Raw genomic sequence first — 24,476 nt, forward strand, 5'->3', positions numbered from 1 at the left:
TTTTTCATCCACCACTTCTCCCAAGTCCTTCTCGACAGGGCTGCTCTCAATCCCTTCATCCCCCAGCCTGTACTGATAGTGGGAGTTGCCCTGACCCAGGTGCAGGACCTTGCACTTGGTCTTGTTGAACCTCATGAGGTTCACACAGGCCCACTTCTCCAGCTTGTTCAGGTCCCTCTGGATGGCATCCCATCCTTCTGCTGTGTCAACTGCAACACTCAGCTTGGTGTCATCTGCAAACTCGCTGAGGGTGCTCTCAATCTTGCTGCCTGTGTCACTGATGAAAATGTTAAACAACACCGGTCCTGATACAGACTCCTGAGGGACACCACTTGTCACCAGTGTCCATATGGACATCGAGCCATTGACCACTACCCTCTGGCTGCAACTATCCAACCAATGCCTAATCCACTGAACAGTCCACCCATCAAATCTGTATCTCCCCAGTTTAGAGAGCAGGATGATGTGGGGGATCGTATTGAAGGCTTTACAGAAGTCCAGCTAGATGACATCTGTTGCTTTTCCCCTGTCCACGGATGCAGTCACTCCATCACAGGAAGCCACTAGATTGGTTAGGCAGGACTTGTCCTTGGTGAAGCCATGCTGTCTGTCTTGAATCACCTCCCTGTCCTCCATGTGCCTCAGCAGAGCTTCTAGGAGGATCTCTTCCATGATCTTCCCAGGCACAGAGGTGAAGCTGACAGGTCGGTAGTTCCCAGGGTCCTCCTTTCCCCCCTTTTTAAAAATGGGCACAATGTTTCCATTCTTGCAGTCACCAGGGACTTCGCCTGACTGCTATGACCTTTCAAATATCATGGAGAGTGGCTTGGCAATGACATCAGCTGATTCTTTCAGGTCTCTGGGATGCATCTCATCAGGTACCATAGATTTGTGTATGTTCAGGTTCCTCAGGTGGTCAAGAAGCTGATCTTCCCTTATGGTGGGAGGGGCTTTACTCACCTGGTCCTCATCTTGTGGACCGTCGACTTGAGAGGGGCAAGGAGAGAGGTTGCCAGTGAAGAATGAGGCAAAAAAGTTGTTGAGTTCCTCAGCCTTCTCCGCATCTGTTGATACTAGGTTACCATTCTTGGTCATTGGGGGGATAAGCTTTCTTTAATCCTGCTTTTCTGGTTGACATACCTGTAGAAGCCCTTCTTGTTATTCTTAGCATTCTTTGCCAACTTCAGCTCCAGCTGCGCCTTGGCCTTCCTGACCCCATCCCTACACAACCGGTCATCATCCCTATACTCTTCCCAGGATATCTGTCCCTGCTTCCACCGCCTGTGCTGTTCCCTCTTGCTCCTTAGTTTGACCAGCAGGTCTCAATTCAGCCATGTCAGTCTCTTCCCTTCCTTGTTTGAGTTCTTACACCTGGGGGCTGAGAGCTCTTGCACTCTTTGAAAAGCCAGCTCTGTTCTGCTCCCCTGTCCTTGAGCACTGTTTCCCAGGGGATCCTACTGACTTTCTCCTTGAAGAGCTGGAAGTTGGCTTTCCTAAAACTTAGGGTCCTGATTATACTCCTCGCCTGACCCTTATCCCTCAGGACTACGAACTCCACCAATGCGTGATCACTGCAGCCCAGGCTGTGTCCAATCTTGATGTCACCAGTGAACTCACTTGCATTGGTGAGCACCAGGTCCAGTATTGCATCCCCTCGGGTAAGGCTATTACCTGGCTATTGTCTGTTACCTGGCTTACCTTAGGAAGCTTCCCTCAATGAATTCTAGGAATCTCCTGGATTGGCTACAGCTCACAATGCTACTTTTCCAGCAGATGCTGGGGTGGTTGAAGTCCCCCAGTAGGATGAGAGCCTGTGAGTATGTAGCCTCTTGTATAAATAGGAGCAAATCCTGACCTCCTTTCACTTCTGACTTTAAATCACACCAGCGAGTATCTTGAATAAAGGAGAAAGTTTGTAGGAGTGAATGGCTGCTGCCTGGGAGAATGGGAGAACCGTTGGGGATCGTTCCAGATTTGCTCATGAAGCTGAAACTGCTCTTCACTGCAAAGAGGACTTTTTAAAATGGAATAATGTTGTCCTGAATCCACTGGTAATTATGAAGCCTCTCTAAGTGGGTTATTGATTGCAAAGGGATGGACACACATGATGTGCTCGTTTGTGTACCTCCACCATTCAACCCTGCTGCTTTGCTTCACTTTGAGGCCTTGTGCAATTTTCTCAGCCAACACTGTATGGTTCTTAATGTTTGTTTTGCTCTGAAATGAAAGGAAGTATGAAAGTATATGTTATTATTATTCTCTTCCTTTAATCTTTGCTCAAAAGTTAGTGCTCTCAGACCTTTAATCATCTGTCTTTGTCTGAATTCCCTTCAATTTACTTCTGTCTTTCTGGTGCTGAAGTGCTTACAGATGAATGAGGAATTGTATTGCTTTATTTATCTTTCCTCATTAGAATTCTGGTGAAAGCCCGTGGTCACAGAAGACAGAAAGTAGTTTAGGCTATTCAACATTTTTGCCTTTTCATATTATTTAACCCCTTTGCTATGAGTTGTAAAAGGTTCCTATCACAAAAGGATACTGTGATGCATGTAAATTGGAACAGAAACTGCACTGGAATAATGGTCGTAGGGCTGCAGCACCAGTCACTCAAAAGTCTGGAAATGGCAGAGTTTGGGCAGCCTGGTTAGCTTTGTCTGATCACGTTTTTCTTTCTATGTAGCTGCTGTCAGAAAGAAAGGTTGCTCTCCTATGCGAATATGACATTGTGTCTCCTCCAGTTCTTATTCTTTGTCCACATTATTTTTGTTTAAATTTCTTTAAAAAAAAAATTGGTAAGAGTGAGCACAACTCAAATTTGAGCCTAAATAATTAATGTCTCTTTTTTTGAAGCAGTCATAAAGAAAATGAGGCTTCACACAGGTCTGTAAGACAGAAGAGGGGTGTCCTTGCAATTTGCCTGCAGAGCACAGATGCAGTGATTTATGGTATACTTGTCCATGGGCATTTGTAAAGTGATACTGATGTGTTCTCTACCATGCTGATGTAGAGAAAAATTGTCCTCCCACTTCCCCAGTGATGGAATTATCCAAAATAAAATATGTCATGGTATCTTTAGGATTACTTCATATTAGAATATATATATAATTTCTTGTACACAATTTATCTTTATACAGCAAAACTGACAAAACATTTGGACTAGGCTAAAGGAAGAGCAAGCAAAGTTTATTAAATAAAGTAAATCATCTCTTAAGAAGTAAATGAACAAATGCAGTTGGACTGAAAATCCAGTTTCACAGACATTTTAAACAAACATGAATTTATTGCTTAACAAAATGTTTGGAGTGGTACAGAGATTTGAATAACTATCTGGAGAGGTCTTTTGTGTTCACGGAGTTCATCAGTAGTAATATTGACATTTCTAAATGATATCTGAACTTGTTTTCGTGGAAGGGAGGGAATATAGTGCCAAGAAATACTGGATACAGTATTTTGGTCATTTTACAGAACAATTGCCATGCTCTCACAGCTACTTTTTATGACCTTGGCTCCAAGCTTGATTCTACAACTGCTTGATCCCATCACCTCCTTTATACTGCTTTCCCCATCCTCAGTAGTATGCAGACGTTTTCCCCTCCTCGTATGATTGTACCTCTCACATAATGGAGATAACTCGATGGAGCAGGTTTTACTCAGAGCAAATTACAGATCCCATTTTGTGCTAACCTTGATTGACTGCATGTTTCTGGCTGCCCTTGTTCTATAGAAATAGCAATTTCAGCTTACAGAATAAGAAAGCAACCAACTCAGTGAATCCTCTGTGCTTTCTTCTGTAACCGCGCAGGCACACTGAAATGCTCTGCTCTGCACCCCAGTGATCCGTACTCTCCTGAAAGCAGCCCACAGCCTCCTCAGAGTAGATAAGGACCTTTACAAAGAGACCAGTTTTTAATATTTATTTTGCACACGTGCATAGATATGCACATAGGGCTCACATTATTTTTAATGAAAACACCAGGGAGAAGCAGTCTTTAAAGGTAGAACGAAAGCTCTGTTCTGCTCTTCCTTGACTGACTACCATCAACCCAATTAATACTCCGATAATGACAGCTATGCCAGCTGAATGCCACTGCCAGAGGGCAATTTCTAGTTTATTTCTGCAAAGTATTTATCTAGAGATAATTACATATTAGCCTGATATGTTTTACTTGCAGTTGCAATACAAATTGACCTGGCATCGAACCATATATTACAACTATGAGTGTTCAAAATTGCCATAAAAAATTCCCCACATCGAGAATGCAGAAACTTCCATTTTCATTGCAACTATCCTATAGCTTTTAATTTTAGAAGTAGCTCTTAGTTTTAATGGTGGAATTAAATGTTCTTAGCAACATGAAATATAAATTCTTATAAATGTATTTGTGAAATAGGGATTAGTATCTACTTCCTATGGATCACAGTTATTAGCATTAAAATTAAAATTTCTGATTAATTTTTCCCATTGTACATGAGAAATAGAGTACATAATGAGCCAGGAAGTTGTAAAAGGAGTTACAAGAAAAGTTCAGTTTCGGTCATTACTAAAGAAGGAAGAGAGGCGCCTAGAAATCTGGCCAGAGACTTCATGTGAGGATGAGCACAGACCCAGCTGAGTGCTTTAGACTGGTCCTTGAACGATACAGACAATCAGGGTGCTCTGCTGTGTGCCTCTCTGTGCCTCCTGCTCTCTCAGTTCTGCTTGCCACGTGCAATCCAGTTCAGTCTCCTATTGCATGAGACAGCGTACAACCAAAAATGCAGAGGTACCTCCACAGCAGTTATTTATTATAGTTAGAAATTATGTCTTCCTGGCACAGATGTGGGATCTGACCCTGTATGACAATATCCCCAGCTGCCTCTGAAACTCAGTCACGACCCCAATATTTTCCTCTCTGACAGGCAGGCTCTATGGCTGATGGTGGAAGGATTTTCTCTTCTGGTTGAAGAAGCTTTCCTGGGGAACATACTCTTTACTTTTAGACATGCTGAAGCATCCTGGGGTGTTTGGGCTCCTGACATTGTCAGGTATAGATTTACCACAGCTTCCATTAAGAAATGTTTTCGATTGTCTGGTTACTTTTGAGCTACTATTAATTCTATCGAATTTAAGGTAACATGCAAACTGAACATTTCTTCACAAAATATAAAATAAAAAAACATAGTCACAAGTGTTTATGTAGGACATTGTGTAAGTACAGTAAGCTTGATTTTTCCCTATAATTTCTTCACCTAATACCAGGAAGGTTCTTCTGTCCCCTTCTCTTCCTTTCCTAACACCTACCTGTCAAGCGTCATGCCTTCCTACATTTGTTACGCCTTAGGTAGTGCTCGTTAGTGAGATCATTCATTGAAACCATGATAGTTTCTATAACCAGTCCCTCCTTTGAAGTCCCACGGGGTATCCCAGTAGATGCAATCTTTCTCCCTGAAATGTTTTTTTTTCGTTCTTATCCAGAAGACACTCTGTCCATTGTTCTTAATTAAAATAATTTGATGTTTTTTTCTTCTTTGGTGACTCAAATATCTCTGTTAGATGATGTGTCACTGCCTGTACGTGACTATCTGACTAGAAACTTCTTGCGCGGAGGAAGGGAAACACTGCTTTTATTCCTCCCTTTAAGTCATTACATGCACAGGTTTCAGTGAGAGTGTTTTCACTGCTGGATCTGGCAAAGCTGTTCACAACCCATGGAAATAACTGTGATAGCAACATCTGAATGGGATATTTAAACCTGACTTGTTGCTTACCCTTGGTTGAATCCAGACATTAACTAACCTCTTCTGCATGACAGGTTGAAGCAATGAATGCACAAAGTCTTCCTTCCAGTTGTCCATCCCACTGAAAAAAATTCCCAAGTGCACCTTCAGATAGGGCTGGGGGTGGCTCAGGTGCCTGCGGTGGGTTTACGGGAAAAAGCTTCTCTTAGGGTATTCTACGTCTGAAAATTTCTAGTTTACCAGCCGAAATGGTCTGTGACTTACTTCTCCCTGTGTAAGGGTCTGTTCTAACTATATTCTTCAGATGTGCATGTAGCATGTGCTTTGAATCTCTTCTTGTAAGTATTGCTCCTTTACTTCTTTGAAATGATTTGTAAGAACCACTTTAAAATAAGAATATAGCTCAAGAATCTTATTGACATTTTAGAAAACAAATTTGCATATTGGTGCTTTCTGCTAGAATTGTAATACCTGTATATTGTTAAGATGATAGTGTGTAAGTATATATCGGCCAAAGAAAGCCACCAGGGATTCAAAAGCCAACATGTCAAATAATGTGTTTTACTTGTTCTTTTTTACAAATAGATATTCAAGAGTTTTATGAAGTGACACTGCTAAATTCTCAGAAAAGCTATGAGCAAAAAATAGAAGAAGCAAATCAAGTTGCAGAGAAATGGGAGAAGACAACATCTGCTACAGACCATGAAAATCTGCAGAAAAATCAAGAGGTAATTTAACAGATTAAGAATTAAAATATATATGATGAGTGAGATGTCTCAAGCCTGAGAAAGGCAAAGCAATGATTTTTAAGATTTAAAAAGTGGCATTAATTAAGGAATTAGATTAGGATATGGAAGATGTATAGTGTCATCTTGCTGACCTTGAATATGTATAGCTTCTTCATCCTTTCAATTGCCATCTGTCAAAAGGAAAGTGAAAAACTTTCTTTTTCTCATCCTTGGTGTACTTAACCTGATACTTGGTGTTGGTGATTACCCCCAAAAAAGAATAAAGAATATATCTTCTCTGCTTGCTAATAACCACTGAGGTTATTAATATTCCAGGCATTGTATCTTGTGTAAAAATTTGAATAGGACTTTTCATATTTCTGGGACTGACATTGGGCTGAATTTTTCCATAGTCCAAGTGCACAGAGATGTTAACCAAAATAGTCTCTGTCTGAGGGACAGATATACAGAAGGTTACACACCTTTGCTTTTCTTCTGTAGCTGGTGGAAGGATTCAAAACCTCCCATTGTCACCACTGGCTCTAATCTGCCTCTGCCTGCCTGCAGGTTATTTTTAACTAAATTAGTAATCTAAACTAATTGCCTCCCACCAAGTTTGTACTTCAAAGACAAAAACAAAACCCACAGAACCAAGCGATGAATTGCTCTGTTCTGAAACAGTGAAACAGAAATAGAGTGGGCATGGACTGCAAACTGCAAATCTCCAGACCAAAATTAAAGATGGAAGAAATGTATAAATGTTTCCATTGTTGTTACAGTAACAAAGGAATTTCGAGTTTTATAACTTGTTTCAAAGCACTTTCCATAGGCATGACTGTTTTTAAGAGCTTTCCTCTTCTTACAAAATGTAAAACTCAGAAACAAATTACAGTTCTACATGACATTTTATATGTGATTCTTTAAAAACATAAATCAGAATTGCAGGCAGCTAGAACAAAACTCTCTGAAGAAATGAAGAAATTTATTGTAAAAATTAATTAGCAAAAGAAGCTTGCAGAATTAATGAGAACAAGCATTCTGATTTTGAGTGAAATCAGAACAAATGAGTCTTAACATTAATGTAGGATATATCCCATGAATGATTTAACATTTGAGTCCCAGTTTGAAGACACAGCTAGCTAATTCCTGTCTTTCTTTGCACAAAGCTCTATGCTTTAAACTCGTGAAAGTGTATTCCAGCATGTTATCTCTTAAGCATCTGACAAAGACAGTGGATCACAGACTCTTTTCATTCCAGCCTCATCAAAGTGTTTGACCCTCAGCCCCATCTTCCTTAACCTCATTGCTGTCTAAGAGGTGTGCTGCTAGTCTTTTCCAGGTGAATTTAAACTTCAACTTCTACGCTGAGAATAATAGAAGATACAGAGCTAACTCCAAACTTTGCTTATCTTATGGAAAGGACATTCTGATTTAAAGCAAAAAAAATAGGAAACTATTTCTTAGAAACTGGAATAATCATTTCAAGCCAGGGTGCTGGCAGTCAGAGTCCAGGGTACCCTAATTTTTAAATTTGCTGTCTATCCATAAATTTCATCAGTGTAATGGGAGCACAAAATGTTGATTCCCTTTAAAAATCGTACCTACATATGTTTGAAGGATCCAACTGCAGGAAAAACAGACTGCAAGTGTAGGCTTTTGTTTTTTTTCCTTTCGACAGCACAACATACTATCGGCAGTTCCGAGTCAGAACTGATTAGCACATGCTGAATGTAACAGCTGCTGTACAAATCCGATACCGTACTTTGCTTTCTATGAGAAATTGCCATATGAAAATGTAGCTGGATAATCTAATACATCACATAAATTCATACTTATGGTCTATTTCTTATGGGAAATGATGGCTTTGTACTTTCCTTTTCCATCCTCAATTACATGTCCCAAAAGTGGAAACAAAAAACCTCCCCTCTTTCATGCAGTGTTCTTCTGCAGTAAAAGCCAAAGTATGATCCTTCAGTCTAGAGGCCTTTCATGCCTTGCAACTGAAACCTTCTTTGGCTCTCTATCTGTTAATTTTCTATATAAATTGGTTCTTCTTCTGTGTTTTTGTTCCAGTCATAATCGCTGATAAAAAAGGAAAGCAGCTTTCACTGTCCAGGTCAGGTATCCTGTGACCCCTCCTTCATGGTGGTGGATTTGCTTTTGCAAAACTGTAGACTTCAAGATAACAGAAATGTTTTTAGATTGTTGTTTGCAATACTGTAAAAATTTGCCATACAGAGGTGGCTGGCCTCTAAACTGTCTCACCTGGCATCTATGATCACCATAGTGGTTTGTAACAAACTGATGCCAGATCTGACAGTGTACTGGGACTGGATCTTTATCAGTTAAGAGAGATGAAAGGATCACAACCCATCCTATAATCTCCTGTCCTTCTCAGGGAGTGCCTTAGAAGAGAGACATTTCCCAAATCAGAAAATGTAATTTTGAATGGTTTTTGTAAAAGCAAGTGAAAAGTCAGGGGAATATATTAGCTCCCCATATACGCCAGAACCAGTTGCATCCAAATTGTTGGTGGGAATGGCCCCACATAGCACCCCATGGCTACAAACAATGGGATTAACAAAACACAGTTGCGGTTCAGTGATAATTACTGCTGCTTTATTTTTTCTTCTCAGTTTCTTTACTTGCAAGCTTCTAGTTAAACTGTGTGCTGCTCAGGCATTGACCTTGAAATGAAATCGATAAATGTTTTGGTTTATGCATGTTCTAATGGCCTGTGCATTTAAACACCACATCCTTACTTTTTACTCCACCGTTAACAGCTTTTTTGGTCATTAGAATGATAAGTGATATTAAAGTTTCCAGATGCAAAATGCAATATTACCTGTCATTATATTATTCTTGCATTTCTCCCTGTACAGAAACTAAATATATGTGGCAATGTATCTGACAGAGCTGTAAATATCATAGACCAAAATAATTTCAGTGGGTGGGTGTTAGTGAATAAGAAAGAAAGAAGGACATATATGAATTTTTTTTTTTTCTGTGTGTGAATCTATCCCTGTTGTTCCCTCTGGTAAATTCAACTTGACAAAATCAACTTAAATTGGTGAATAGCTTCAGAATCAATGAAAATCTTTGGGGCAAGTTCACTATTCACTAAAAATGTTTACTGGGCTCTGCTTACGAAGGCTTTTATTTGTTTCATATATTTATACAGCAAGCAGGGAATGTGACATGTGAGGTAATAAATGAAAAAGTCCAACATACTAGTCATGGTGCAGGAACTCTAGGATATAGTTCTGAAGAAGACTTGAAAAAAAACATGTTGTCCATTCGCTTGCCCTAGGGCAGAGCAAATGTATTTGAACTGTACCTGACATATGTTTGTCTAATCTGTTCTTTAAAACCTCCCATGGTGAAAAGTCAACAACTTCTCCAGGTAACTTATTTCCTCACTGACAGAAAGTCTTTCCTGACAACAGACTGGAGTTTCTCTAGCTGCAATTAGAACCCATTAGTTTTTGTTCAATTTGCAGCAGACATGGAGAACAGTTTATTCAGTCCTGTTCCAAAAAAGCACTTAAACATATGTTTAACTAATCATATATAATAACAGGAACTTCCAGCTTCTCTACCTTTCTGTCTCTCTTTTAAAATGACCTTTGTGACCTGTTCTTCCTCAGCAGTGCTGTCGTTGTAAGTAATGTGCCCATGTAACAGCAAATGCTGAGTCCTCATGAAAAATCTGGTCCTTTGGGAAAGAAAATATTTAGTTGGCTTAGACTCTTCTCAAAGGAGCTGTACTTAGAGATGTGAAACATTTTAGTTTCTAAAACAAAAAGTCTTGTGGCACTATGGAAGGCAAGTAGTCTTGACAGCACAGCAGCTATATCTCTTGCTACATACCTCTACAGCTCCATGTGTATAAAAACATTTCCTGGAAGCTACTCTGCACGATTTGTTTAGTAATGAAAATACTAACTCAAGATTTGGCAACTGCAGGTTTTAGTTCCTTGCTATTCTGGGTCCTTCTTGAAGGACTGTATGTGAGGTTTGAGAGGAGAACTTAAGAACTGAGTCACAAAAGGAACTCAGAATTATAGTGTGTGAAGTACCTCACCATGTCCAGGTATCAGTTAAGAACCATATCTTGTGGTGCACTGCATGGGAAGAATTTGATGTCCAGGATTAAGGTCCACAGAAACCAGAGCACACCTATAAATTATCAAGTAACGAATTCCAAAAATGGGACAAAATGTCATTCCCTTAAAATCTGCCTCATTAAAATGATGAAACCTTACCCTGACAGAATCAGAATCACAGAATCACAGAATGGTAGGGTTTGGAAGGGACCTCTATGGGTCATCTAGTCCAACCCCTCTGCCAAAGCAGGGTCACCCAGAGCAGGCTGCACAGGACCACGTCCAGGCAGGACTTGAATATCTCCAGAGAAGGAGACTCCACAACCTCCCTGGGCAGCCTGGTCCAGTGCTCCGTCACCCTCAGAGGGAAGAAGTTCTTCCTCATGTTCAGATGGAACTTCCTGTGCTTCAGTTTGTGCCCATTGCCCCTTGTTCTGTCGCTGGGCACCACTGAAAAGAGCTTGGCCCCATCCTCCTGACACCCACCCTTCAGATATTTATAAGCATTTATAAGGTCCCCAAAGGTTCAGAATCATGATCTCTTTTCTGTAAAGAAGACCATAGCTGGACTTCTATTGAACGTGTATAAACACACTGACACTATTTTCCTTGTGAAGAAGCTATATGGTTAGGGTGTTTTCAAAGGATGTGGAAACCTGTGTTTGGCTCCCTTCTTGACCAGAGAGGAGCTGATACTTCTTCACTTCCGACCCGTGACAGTACACTATGCATTATACCAGCAGGTATCTTTTTGCTTTTTCTTGTTGGGATGTTTCGAAGTTACGTGGAATAGTTAAATACTTGTTAGGACAAAGTGCTGACACATGACTCTATAGCCTAGAGTTGATAATTGTTACTGCTCTGATGACTGTTAAGGTATAGCATATTTTGTCTTCTTTGGCATACCCAAGGGTGGAATCCTCCATCCCCAACAAGTGCTCAGACATCAGCATTGAACAGTCGTAGATGCAAAGCTCTTCTCCCTGTTATCTCTCAACCCTTCTCTACCCCCCCATTGCCACCGCCACAAATCTGAAAGCGGGAGAAATTAGCAGAAAAGATTAAGAACCCCACTCCAAATGCCTAGTATGTAAGGCACTGTCACCGGAGCCATACGTTCAGTCTTCTCAAACTGCATTTGGGGGATGCAGGATGCTGTGTTCAGTGGGAGGGCTGGGGGCACATGGGAGGGAGTGTGTTCAGAGATCACCTGGCTGAGCAGGTTGAGAAGGTATGCCAGGAGCACGTGGTTTCTGGATGGTGACAGTGCTTAGGCACTGAGCTGATTGGTACAATCCAGACAAGCTTATTTTGGGAACAAACAAATGCCAGGTAGCTGCCTGGAGAACATGGCTGTGGAGAGCTGACACTATGAAGATAACATGCCGCCGGAGTTATCCTGAGATCTCAACTACTTTTAAGCTGAGTCATTTCAAGTTGCAGCAATAAAGTTCCCACATTGGCTTAAACCAAGCAACGATTATCTTGCCCATGTCGCCTGGTACTTGGCTTCCAGCATAGGCCAGAAGCAGATGCTCAGGGAAGAGTAAGAAAAGGGCAAGCCAGTATAATGGGCGCTTTAGCTGTTTTGCAAGTCTAATCTTAATTTGTTTGGACTAGAAGCACGGAAAGTGCTCAGTGCTGGGAAATGCAGCATTACCTTTTTTTGTAAACATTCAGCATCGTATTCACCGCAGCTAGCATGCTGACAGGGGACGTGCCCAGTCTGCTGCTGAAAACTGTGAAGACAGCGTTTGTTTGTAATTTCACCTCTACCAAAGAGCTTCATTACTTCTTTGGACCAAGCTTTATAAGACCAGCATTCACAGCTTGAAAGAATTTTCTTGAAATATGGGCTCTTAAATTGTCCCTGTTGGAGAGAGAAGACTGATTTCTTTTCATCCCTAGGAAATGTGAGATAGGGATTTAGCTGGAAGTGGTTTAAATTCAGGTTTTCCACTGCTTGGAAGAGTGCTCTCGCCCTACCTGGTTCCAGATAAGGCTGGAGAAAGGTACTCTTCATCTCTGCTGTCAAAGTGTTGCAATTGCACAGCTGAATTAGTGGGTTACGAGAGTCTGAGAGTGAGTGTGCAGGTTTGAGCCTGGCTCCTCAGCTTAGCAAATGGTCGCTTGCCTGGGAGAAAGTATACTTTCCTCCCAGGAGTCTCTGCATTGCGTTAAACAGTCACTGCCTCTCACTTAAATGTTGTGTAGATAGATACAATTAGAACTATGAGATGCTCAGAAAATACGATAATGGAGAACATAAAAGTACCTAGATGGAGGTATCCATCTGGTAAAACAAAAATTGAATTGCTCTTTGGTTATGTCAATAGCAACACTGCTTCAAGTTGCAGGCTTGTGCTCAGCTCCACACATGAATTTACCCTTGTTTTAACCTCTGTTTTCATTAGTTTGGTTTTCAGTGCTACTTATTTCTGGTCAGCAGTGTTTTGACCTTTATTCACTGAAGCATTTATTAACTGAAGCATAGGAAGTTCCGTCTGAACATGAGGAAGAATTTCTTCCCTCTGAGGGTGACGGAGCACTGGACCAGGCTGCCCAGGGAGGTTGTGGAGTCTCCTTCTCTGGAGATATTCAAGACCCGCCTGGACAAGGTCCTCTACGGCCTACTGTAGGTGACCCTGCTTTGGCAGAGGGGTTGGACTAGATGACCCACAGACGTCCCTTCCAACCCCTACCATTCTGTGATTCTGTGATTCTGTGATTCAGATGGATAATTGAGGCGAAGGAAAAGAACACAGTGCTGGGGCACTTGCATATAAATCTGGTCGCCAAAGGTCTGCTTGTCCCTGCATCATAACATGAAAAGACTGTTTACTTATAGGGCATATGGTGCAGATACTTTCAGCATATTGAACGAGAATCGTTTGCAATTAGTTTGCAAGTTTGGTCATCACACCCCAATCTCACATGCGCAATCTGCATTCAGCACAGTGTGATATCATTGCTTTGAGACAGTCCCCAAAGATTCCGGTTTGTCATTTATTTCCTGTTGCTCCATGCATTTCTTATGTTTGGAGGCTCATTTTGCAAAAGCAGTCAACTGTGGTGTGCAGAATGAATCCCCCTATTTCTGCTTGCTACAGGAATGTCTGCTGTCCTCGTACCCAGCTATTATAAACTTCCTAATTACTTCTCTGTCCTTTAAGTACTGGCTTGTTAAAAGTTCCAATAGTAAACACCTTACTTAAAAGTCTTCTGCCTGGAGCAATTATCAAACCATTAATATGTTTCACACTAACAGCTCGTCTAAAAAAAGTGGATCTCCAAGACCCTGCTATAAGTGTGTATAAAAAATCAGTCTCTTCTCTGGATTTTTGTTTGTTTTCCTTCTTTGTAACTGGCTACAGCTTAATTTGTATGGTTTGGTTTACTCCCAGGAGCCAAATCTGATTGTGTTTAAGTGATTATACTTATTATGCAGGAGTCATTAGGTATGATCAACCATAATGTTTCATTAGAAGGGTTCAAAACGTTCAGTTTTATGTGTCTGTTTCTTCACTGAATTTAGCTCCTACCGCATACATTTATCTGATCCAATGCAGTTTGTGCCTGTGGGCTGATTTTGTACCAGGGCCAATTCCCATGTAATTTTGTTTGGCACTAAGTTCTCCTTCAAGAAGGCAGCAGTCCTTTTAAGGGGTGCAGTAGAAGTGACATCTTGGTTTGTGTTTTGCTAGTTGTGTTTCTTTTGCACCCAAGGATGTGTAACAACCGTAGCTAGATAACTGTTTAACAACAGTTCTGAATCTTGGCTTCATGGTTTTTTTTGTGCAATAAATTTGCAATTTTATTTTCTCTGCATTAATAAGGTATGCTTTACTCACAGAGATGATTTTATACACTTGCCTTCTCAAATGGTTTAGCTAATGTTTAGAAATGGGTAACTGCAAAGTCACTGTGTTATTAAAAGCCTGATTTATGACTAGCTGCAGCTAAATGTCTTCCCCATACTGGGTATCCATGCTGGATCTCTATTTATAAGTTTGTTATTTGTTCTCTAGCTTGTCAATAACTTCAGTGCCAGCACGTCTGTTAAATGCCACTTTAGAGTTGCTTCTGAGTGTGTTTTAATGTGGTCAGGCCAATGTTTCCATTTTAAACCAAGAAGCTGTATGTATGCAGAACAGTGTCATCCTGTGGACAGAAATGCTCCAGAGTGCAGCGTTCCAGCCTCCATATCTCAGATCCCTACAGGAGAGTTTTCCGATAAGTTGTTGTGCTGAGCACAGGGCAACACGCGCGTCCTGCCACTCTCTAGACAATTTCTGTCCCCCCGGACAAGTCTCGGAGCTAGACATCGTTCTACTTTTGCATGAAGTTAAGCATACGCACATAAAAAGCTTTTTCCTTTGTTACCTCTCGCTTTTATTTTGACATCACCACCATATTGGTGTGCCTTGCAAGAGAGTTTAGAGGACCCATTGGTCTGATAGGTCTTTTCAGATGGGGAGATTTGATTTAATTTAATAATTATTTTTTTAGTTTCATAGATGTTTTGTACTGATATTGGTGGGAGGGAGGGAGAACAGAATTGGGATCTTAGCATTAAACAAACAAAACCAGATCAGCAATGATGAAAGAGTCACTTCCATCACAACAGGTTTGTTTGGTTTAGGTTTTTTTCACATGTATATGAGATGCCTATCAAACAATCTCTAGGCAGTTTTCTGATCTGGGATTTGTTATTACATCTGCAAAGGACTGGGAGCAGGCTAGAACAGCTGCTAAGGACCAGAAACAATAATCTTCCCCAATGAAAATGTGCCTGAATATTAACCAACATACAGAATTAGTCAAACTTTTAATTAATCAATATGTCTCTATAGTGATAAGCACTGAGGTCAGACTATTGTGTAGATTCCACTTCTGTGTATCAAGGTCAAAAATGATAGATCTAGTACTTAAAGACACTATGAAAACATGGCTTAACAAAAAGCTCTTGCAATTTTAACATACTTTTTCTAAAATATTTTTTCTAAAACATTATATGTTTTAACAAGGGCTGTTGTCATACCAGAGTAAGCTGAAAAAATTGCCTACATAAAAATATCAGCATGTCCCAACAGGCTGCCACAAGCTAGCAGTTCCTCCAAAGGGTATGTGATATAATTTATTGTTTCTAATAAGATTCTGAGAAGTTATATTTTAACCACCTGCAAAAACAAATACATCAACTCTTAAGAATATAGTTCTTTGCTCTGTAAAACCGTAAGGGTTCTGTAAAATTGATATTCAGGGACGAATGTACTCTAGTTAAGTTTCACTCTAAAAATATTTCAGAGCAATTTGTCTCACTTACATGTTTATTAACTCTGGTCACCAACTCAATGCACCAATCTGAGCAACTAAGCAAGAGAATTCGCTGCCCTTCATGTGCAAAGGACACAGGTCTCCACAGAGAGGTTTAAGAGCCCATTATATATTTCTGCAGTCTACCAATACTTCTTTATTAAAATGCTTCTTAAATAGTTCCCAAGAATAAAGAAAGATATCGCCCCAAGACTTCTGAATTATATATAGATCACCCCGGGAGTGATTTCTTGGATAGGTGCATATGTCTTTGCTCAGTAAGATAAATATATATATAAGAGAAAATATCCTTCCTGCTTTGTTTAGTTTTTTGTAAGCTGGGACAAGTACTTGCAGGTTTTAATAAATAGTAAATACAATCCCAAATGCAACAACCTGGGAAATTAAAGGGAAGCTGTCAACTTGAAAATATTATTTCTCTCCACATTTTATATGCATAATATAGTGTCCTGGTGTCTGGGATAGGGTTAATTTTCCTCCCAGTAGCTGTGGTGTTTTGGATTTAGTACGAGAAGAATGTTGATAACACTGATGTTTTCAGTTGTTAAGGGGTCAAAGAATTTTCTCCTGTCTCCCATGTTCAGCTAATGAGCGGGTGTGCAGGAGCTGGGAGGGAACACGGCCAGGCAGCTCGCCCAAGCTGGCCAACAGAAATATTCTGTACCATAAGCATCATGCTCAGTTTATGAATGGGGGTTGGCCAGGGGGCAGGAATCTTTTTTTTTTCTTTCTCGCTTCCATGTGTTCAAACCCTCTCTGGTCCAAGAGTTCGAGCCTTCCAGGAGCTTGGTCTTTTTCAGAAATTTCACAAAATCCACGAAATTCACAATTTCCAGGTTCTGCAACTACTACTTGGGGACTGGATGTGAATCGGTCATCAAGTGGTGAGAAAAATTGCATTTTATATAGTTTGTTTTGCATATTCATTATCATCAGTATTATTAGTATTTCCTTTGTTGCCTTATGAAACTGTCCTTTATGAAACTGTCCTTATCTCAATCCACGTATTCTACCTTTTGTCCATTTCTCCTCCCCACCCCGCTGGGAAGCAAAGGGAGGGGTGAGCGCGCGGTTGTCTAGTGCTTACTTGCTGGCTGCGGGGTTAAACCACATGTAGTTAGAGATGATATGGCTAGAACCACAGGACTTCATGCATTTTCAGCTTGTACGTTTTATGCATTTGACTGTGCTTAGCTATCACCTGTACCCCTTTAATCTGTAACGTTGTGGTGAAAACTGCCCCTGAGAGGTGAGACAACTTACTGCTTATTGTCCATGATAATGTTTAGGTGAATCGTGAGTAAAGCATTTGTCTAGATCTTGGTGGTCTGTGAAGGAGTGAATTTCATCCTTAGTCATTCTCCTCCTACCTGAAAAGAGCCTTTAGGAGCATCATCCTTTTTTCCTATGTAATCTGATCCATTTACCCACCCGATCAGCCTTGTGTGGAGATCATGTTCCGGGCTTGTTTCTCGAATTATATTTTTCTTGCGGTTGAAAGCCTCTGTTAACTTTCACATCTCCACCATATCAAAACTACTCTATTTGTCTTACTTTTAAGGCCTGTTGTGACCTCCTCTCTGCATGTCTTCTCTTTTACTTCTCTAGTGAATGACCTCCACGTCTGGTTGCTCAGCTCTTCGTGACATATTCAGGGAGGAACTTTCCTGCTATTACCACCTTTAGTGTATAGGAGCTTTTTGGAAAGAGCTGTGAGACTATCTCATTTCATCTTTACAATTGTCTTTTCTCCACAAGAGTGGTGGCTGCAGCCATAGCAATCATTCCTGATATGACATTCACCTCCTGTTGATCAATATTGTCCCACTGTTTGCTTGTGATTCTCTGATTTCTGTCATCTTGAACTGAAATGACAGTTTGATGGAGCAGAACCCCCGTGTTGTAGCACAAAGGAGATGTAATCTGTGGCTGGATATCTGCAGCCTCACGTCTCTGTGAGGTGCCGATTCCCTCCAAGTCCAGAAAACTAGTTTTACAGTTGAGTTCTGAAACTGAATTTTTAATACAACTTCATATATCTCATGTTTAAAAAACGTCAGGTTAGGTGAATCTCACACTTTTGTCAGCCTGCATAGACCTATGCAGTGCCAATGGGGAAAAATGGTTGAATCCACTAATGGGGCTCTGTGCCTGTGAATGAGTTCAGCCCTCCAGCCTCTGCTTGGCTGATATGTATGGCTGCTCCTGCTTTTCCGTCAGGAGGTCAGCCTTGTTACTACACATTTATAATGCCCATAGTGGTGTCAGGTTCACTGTTGCAGCTGCATAAAATTTCTTTGCTGAAAGGACAAACCAAAGCAACAAAGGTTTCTTGGATCCTTCAGTTCTTTCCACAAGTGTACGGGATCCTACCTGTTTTTCTGAAATGCTGTGCCCTGTCACTGTACATATGTATTTTTTTTGGCTCAGCAGTTTCAGGTAGTCAAGGTGTCTCTGAGAAGAGACAAGGCAAACAGCTGCTGTACAAGGTAGAAAAAAAAATTACATTGAGTAACACACAGAGTGGATCTAAAGTCCACTTTCTCAGAAGGCAGCTTTTGAAATTCTGATGCAAACAGCAATGGTAACTATTAAATTGTTACTGTTTTAATGAATGACTAAACAAGTTTGATCTGTGTTTTTTGGAGTTGGTTAATTACAGTAAGAAGAGATTTGCTGAAAGATTTCAGGTCATTCATTACGTCAGACTGGTGTCTTCTCTCACACATTTTTTGGTGTTGCGGTAGTTTGTATAAAACCAGAGGTAACAAAACAGACATATTTGTCTCTTCCTAAGGAGTAGAAAGATTCATGACAGACATGTGCCTCCACTTATGGAATCAGTATTCTTTTTTTTGAGATAGCTTGTACTTTTTTGACAGTAAATGCTCCCAGGATACCCAACGGTATCTCTGCTAGGTCAGCAGCGAGCCTGTAACTAGAGCTTTCAGTATGCAGGATGGTGACTATGTTTTTGCCTGAAAACAGTCTTTCTTCTGCAGTTATGGGTGTATTTCTTAATGCTGTTTCTTAATTCAGTATCACTTTATTTCTTAGTTGGCTGCCTTGCTTTTGTTCCCACCTAGGGAATGTGCCTGATACACACACATATCTCCGCACTCACAGCGGAGACTTCTGTTACTTTTGAGGATTAGAAATGTCATATATTGCTCTTCACTTGCAATTTGTGATGATCGACTTACCCTTGGACAAGGACAAAAAACCTCCTTGTATTGGTGGTTCGTTCTATGGAGAGCCATCACAGAGACGGGAGGACTGATCTGATGTCCTTGCTCAGTGCTGAGCAGAAGGGAGTACTGCAGCTTTCTGTTCAAATTGAAGTGAACTTGGAAAACCAAGAGACTTTGTGCCCAGCTTCACAGTGTTTCGTTGCAGCCCAGTCAAAAGATGGCGAAGACTTGGATTGTCTTTGTGAACTGTGATCAGGTTGTTGGTCACAGATAAATGGAATAAGATTGCTAGTTACCAATAGCTAGAGAAACAGACATTCTGAAGTTTCCAAACTGTGAGATTACATCACTGATTACAGATATTTGTCTTAATAGTAGAAACTGCATTTTTTGCCAGTAGCCTTTAGAAGTGCAGTATTAGAACTGGCCATTTCTTTTAGGGGTACCTCTTGTGAACCCTATTTTACTAAGTGCTGCACTAAGAGTATGATCTTGCTTGACTTCAGCTTTGTCTATAGGCTAGTGAAATGTGAATTGAATAGGTAGTAGTAATGCAATAGGTTGTAAAGAACAGCACACAGAGCCGTGTGCTGCTGACATTGACAAACACCTAAGTTTTTGTGAGATTTCTGAATACAACCAGACTTGGAATTTGAGCCCCTTCTAATGAGAAGTGAAGTAGTGGAGTAACTAGTAAATGAAGGTGATTTGGGATGTTTCAAGTAAATTTTAATCAACAGTGAATATATTTTCAAATAAGTTTTTCATCTGGCATTCCTCCAAGCCTATATGTATGTCTCTACCTGAGCCAGCCACTTTGATGGTGGATACATCTCAACAAAAAGGAGGAAGATATATCTAGGCTGCCTAGACACATTTCAAGTGCATAAAGTAGCAGACAGCTTTAGCATGAGGTGTTGCAGAGTCAGAGACAGTTTTCATGAGACTGAATTTATTGCCTCATCCAGGCTCCCCTTCTGATAATGTCATCTAGACCTCGCTGTCAGTGAGCCATGACAAGGGCACCATTTCTCAAGCAAAGAAATATCAGCTTCAACTGGCAGCTCTGGAGGATTGCTGGTCCCTGTGGCAACCCGAGGGGGACATGCATGAACCATACGGGCTACATAGGGTAGTATGGATGGCAGGAGTGTTGCATGGATGAGGATACTTCCCCCCTACCACCCTTGGCATCACCTGGTACAGGAGACATTCACTTCTTATCCCATGATGCAGTTGACAGTGATATTTGTTTAATGAAGCTGCCCTTACACTTCTGTGCTTCTACAACCGCAATCTCACAGAAGCTGAAATCCCTGTACAGTCCATAATTTTTTAACAACCTTGATCAGTGGCTAGTTTTAATACTTCTTGGAGTCCTCATATGAAAACACAGGTTTCTGCCATGTGTCTGTTAGGCAGTGGCAGATTCTTATCCAGTATTTAGCTCATGAGAGTTGTCATGAAGTAAATTGTCTGGTAGATCCCTGGAGCTCCAACCTTCTGCAAAGAGAATGTTTGTTTTCCCTTTCACTTCACATCGTCATCTGTTTTATCAACATTTAGGGAGCATGATGACATATTCTGCAGTTTAATGACCTGAGTCATTCCAGTTAAGTTACCTTTCAAGTCCTTTTCCTTTTTACATATATCGGTGAGAAGCATTTTGTAATGCTCTGTAGGAGGGAAGCTGAATGAAGAGGGATGGCACTGTGTTTTGCCGAAGGTTTTGTTTAGCTGCAGTGTTTTTGCATGTCAGCAGGAGTATATATGGTTGTGTAGCTCAGCAGCCATGACTTAGCAAGGCAGCCTGCCACTGTACTGACAGCCACTGCTTACTTCCCCTCCCTGTGGCTCTGGCTGAAACAAATATTCTTCTATACCAAGGTGTAGGATGCTTCAAGCAAAACTATCTTGAGAAGTAAAAGTCTTTAAAATATTCTCTGGAGTTTTGATTTTGTGGGGTTTTTTTTTTTGGTATTGTTCTCTTGTCTTTAATACTGGCTTTATATCGCTGCATTAGTGTAAAACACCTTTGGTCTTCCTAAGTGTCACTTTATGATGTGCCTGTCTTGTTCTCAAAATGGGACTGGTTTTATTACTGCTATTGAGTAGACTGACTTAAATTCACCATTTCTGGCAAAAGCAGGCACAAATTTGCATCTCAAGTGATGTGTGGGTAGTTTCCTCCTCTGTAATTTCTCTGGACGTGTGTGTAAATAGGAAGAGACTGTGTGGGACAGTGGTGGAGACAGGAGACTGGATTCTATTCCTGTATTTGCTATGGACCTGCAGTGCTTCATGACATAAATCAGAATTCAATCACATTACCTGAATGGCTTCTTATTTACATGTATTTCCTACAAGTTTATCATGAAGTACCTGGCACTGTTGGGTGTTTCTCCTGTTTGGAGTTGTTATAATTCGCTTATTCTTTTTTTCCTTACGGTAGTATGTTACATATAACTTTTATAATTACTAATAGTGTGATCAGAAACAAAAAGAGATACGATGCTTGTCATAGTAAAAATATAGTGCTAGAACTTGCCCTAAACTATGTGTGGTAATACATGTGCCCACTCTTGTTCTCCTCAGAACTAAGAGGGATACAGTCCTCTGAAACCAATCATCACAGCTCTTCTGACTGAAGTAGCGACTATTATAGTTAACAGTAAATGAAGAGCTGTCCCCAAAGGCCAAGGCAGTCCACAGGAGCCACTGCACTAATTCTTTTCCATCAAAAACTCTAACCTACATTCATAAATGCCCTATTATCTCTAATCTAAGGTCACTCCACACCAGCTGTATGGAAGAATGGTTACCAAGCAGTTTCTCATCTTGTGCCATAATATAATTATTATTAATTAATACAGTTTCTCTCATTATGGTTGTTACAGGGAACTGGAGAGAAAAGCAGCATCAGCAGTTAGGTAATTGCGATTTAATTGAAATGGGTCCATTTGCAGGGGTGCAGAGCTGGGAAAGGTGAACGGGCAACAGCAGGCTCTACTACACTTCACAGCTAGCTGGAGCTGCAGAGGAGAAAGGCCACCCTCATCCTCTCTGTTCCTCCCACCATTTGATTGTCTCAATCTATAAAAAGCTTTAGGCCAACTCCTTGGAGGCCCCAGGAATGTAGGAACCGGTCCTGCTCCTGGATACAAACAAAGTCTAGCTCATCATATGCTACACCAGTGTGTATGAAGTGTGGAAACTGGTCTGTAATATCCTCCTGGCCTGGAGAGCACTGCAGTGATTTACTTACATGTTTTGCCCCTCTGCAGCTGTTTGCTGCCACTGGTGCCTCAAATCTACTATAGCTATGCACCTTTGTGAAGAATCTAGTGCTCATTTAATTTATTTCTGGTTTTGAGGGGGAAATGCATGAACTGGGGATGTGTTACTGTGTAGGTCTCCTGTTAAGATCTTGACCTCAAGCTGTATGACTGGTGTCCTAAGGGGGGCCACTGAAGTAGCGGTATGAGATAAAGGGCTGTACATATCCTTGGGATTTCTGGAAAACCCAGCACTGAGCCCTGGAATTGGTAGTCAAATTCCCACACTGTGCTGTGAAGAATGTCTTTGGAGGGAAAGTATAATGGTTTCAAGAAGAATTAGATGTAATAAGAACAATTAAAAAATGTTGTGTTATTGTAGCAACTAAAGCAGTTGGGGCTTTTTTGGTTGTTTTGAAAAAAAAAGCAGCATTGATGCAATAAAAAATGACAGAAGAGAATAAATGTATCAAGTTGTTATGGTAACTGAAATATGTAGGTTGGAATTTATGTATCCAGAACTTCTATGTAAGTAAAATAAACATTTTCCTTGCTAATTAAAATATCATGCAAATATTATTTAATTTAAAATCATTAGTCATGTTTTCTCTTACAATTAATGACTTACTTTCTGTTTTCTGTTTCCAAGTATTTGCATTTGCTTCCAGCTGTTGTCCGCTTGTATTTTCAGGGCAAGATTATGATTTCACTAATATGAGCTTAAATGTGGAGGGACTCCACTGAAGCTAATGAATAAAATGTGTGCAGATGGGCACAACTGGAACCAAACCATGTGCTTTAACATGTTATTCTTACTGCAGCTGACCTTTATGCTCAGAGGGGCTTTTGGCAGGTGTCATCGCTCCGTGCTTGAGGGGACCTCCCTGCAACCACAGCTCCCTGTCTTTCCCCCCAGCTTGACACAGTGCACATGGAGCTCCTTCCAGAGCCTGTTTCTGCATACAGCCTGCCCTCTTTAGATTTAAATTTAGCTTCCAAGATGTTGTATGATAGCCAATTCTAAATGAGCATTCATTAATTATGTTCAGCCTTTTAATTTTTTTTCCTTTTTCTCCAGCCTTCAGGAGAGTTCAGTAATAGCTTCTGCTTTATCTGAAAGAAATAGATCTTTAATATCCCAAATTACTCTTCATTTTTCATCTTCTGTATGCCCAGGAAAGTGCAGTCTGATGGCTGAAAGGTAAGGAGCGGGGAGAATGAGCTTCAGGATCTGACTGAATCCCAGTGAGCAAAGGGAAATTCATTTATTTGTTTAAAGTTTTCATCTTGTTCATTCTCATGTTCAAAGGAGTCTGAATTTGCCCCAGGGTGTTTGGTAACATTATTGCCAAGGATGTTTTGGAAAATAGCCTATCAGGGTAAGAACTCAGCCATACTTAAGTTAATTGTCTCCATTTCTTACATGGATAGCTGCCTGGCATGGAGCTACAGCAAGGGTAGGTCTTTGCCTGAAAACTGTATGCAGTCTGTCCAGTCTCATGCTTGGAGTCTCATTCTCGTACAGCTGAACTATGCATCACTCACCTCTCCATCCCTGCAGCAGGGTTCATCTTTGCAATGCTCTGCTTCTCCAGTTTTCCTCTCTGGCACATGCAGCAGGTCAGCAGATCCTTGTTTGGTGTGCCAGGTCTCAGCAGGGGAGAGACCGGACCTGAGCAACAGCCCTTGTGAGGGTTGTGTTTGCAAGGACTCTGGTCACTGCACAGTGCCACAGTCCCTCCCGGCTGCATGAACCATCGCACTTGGTAGGGTCCACCACTGTGTGACTTTGATGATGCTCTGCTCCCTGGAGGAGGAGACACATGAGTGCCTTGGTTTTGTAGCCCAGCTGAAAATAAAGCTCTGCATGAGTGACACTGGAGATGGAGCCTGGATCAGCAGCATGAAGCTCCTGGGTGTGTCTTCTGGTCAGTCACAAGGCTTGAGTTTCTGGAGCCAACAGACTCAGGCCAGCTTCATCTGAACTCTGTCCGGCAGGAAAAAAGCTGTAGCATGAGCTCGTGTCTCCTCCCTGCCTGGATTTCCTGCCTGGAAAGTCAGTTGTCTTGCCCCACGCCAGAGATACAATGCTGCTGGATAATTACGGATAATCAGAGGGAT

The 24,476-nt window shown here is 41.0% G+C and overlaps 1 protein-coding gene across 9 annotated transcripts in view; it reads left to right on the plus strand.

Moving 5' to 3' along the window:
• Positions 1–24,476, plus strand: part of DLG2 (discs large MAGUK scaffold protein 2) — a 1,094,951-nt gene that overhangs the window by 126,437 nt on the left and 944,038 nt on the right. For all 9 annotated transcript variants that reach the window (XM_075416649.1, XM_075416588.1, XM_075416597.1 and 6 more), the window contains exon 4: positions 6,304–6,446. In XM_075416649.1, coding sequence (XP_075272764.1) covers positions 6,304–6,446 — 143 coding nt within the window. The remainder of the gene's footprint in view (positions 1–6,303; positions 6,447–24,476) is intronic.

The sequence above is a fragment of the Opisthocomus hoazin genome, chromosome 1 (genome assembly GCF_030867145.1).
Source record: "Opisthocomus hoazin isolate bOpiHoa1 chromosome 1, bOpiHoa1.hap1, whole genome shotgun sequence".
Taxonomy (NCBI): domain Eukaryota; kingdom Metazoa; phylum Chordata; class Aves; order Opisthocomiformes; family Opisthocomidae; genus Opisthocomus; species Opisthocomus hoazin.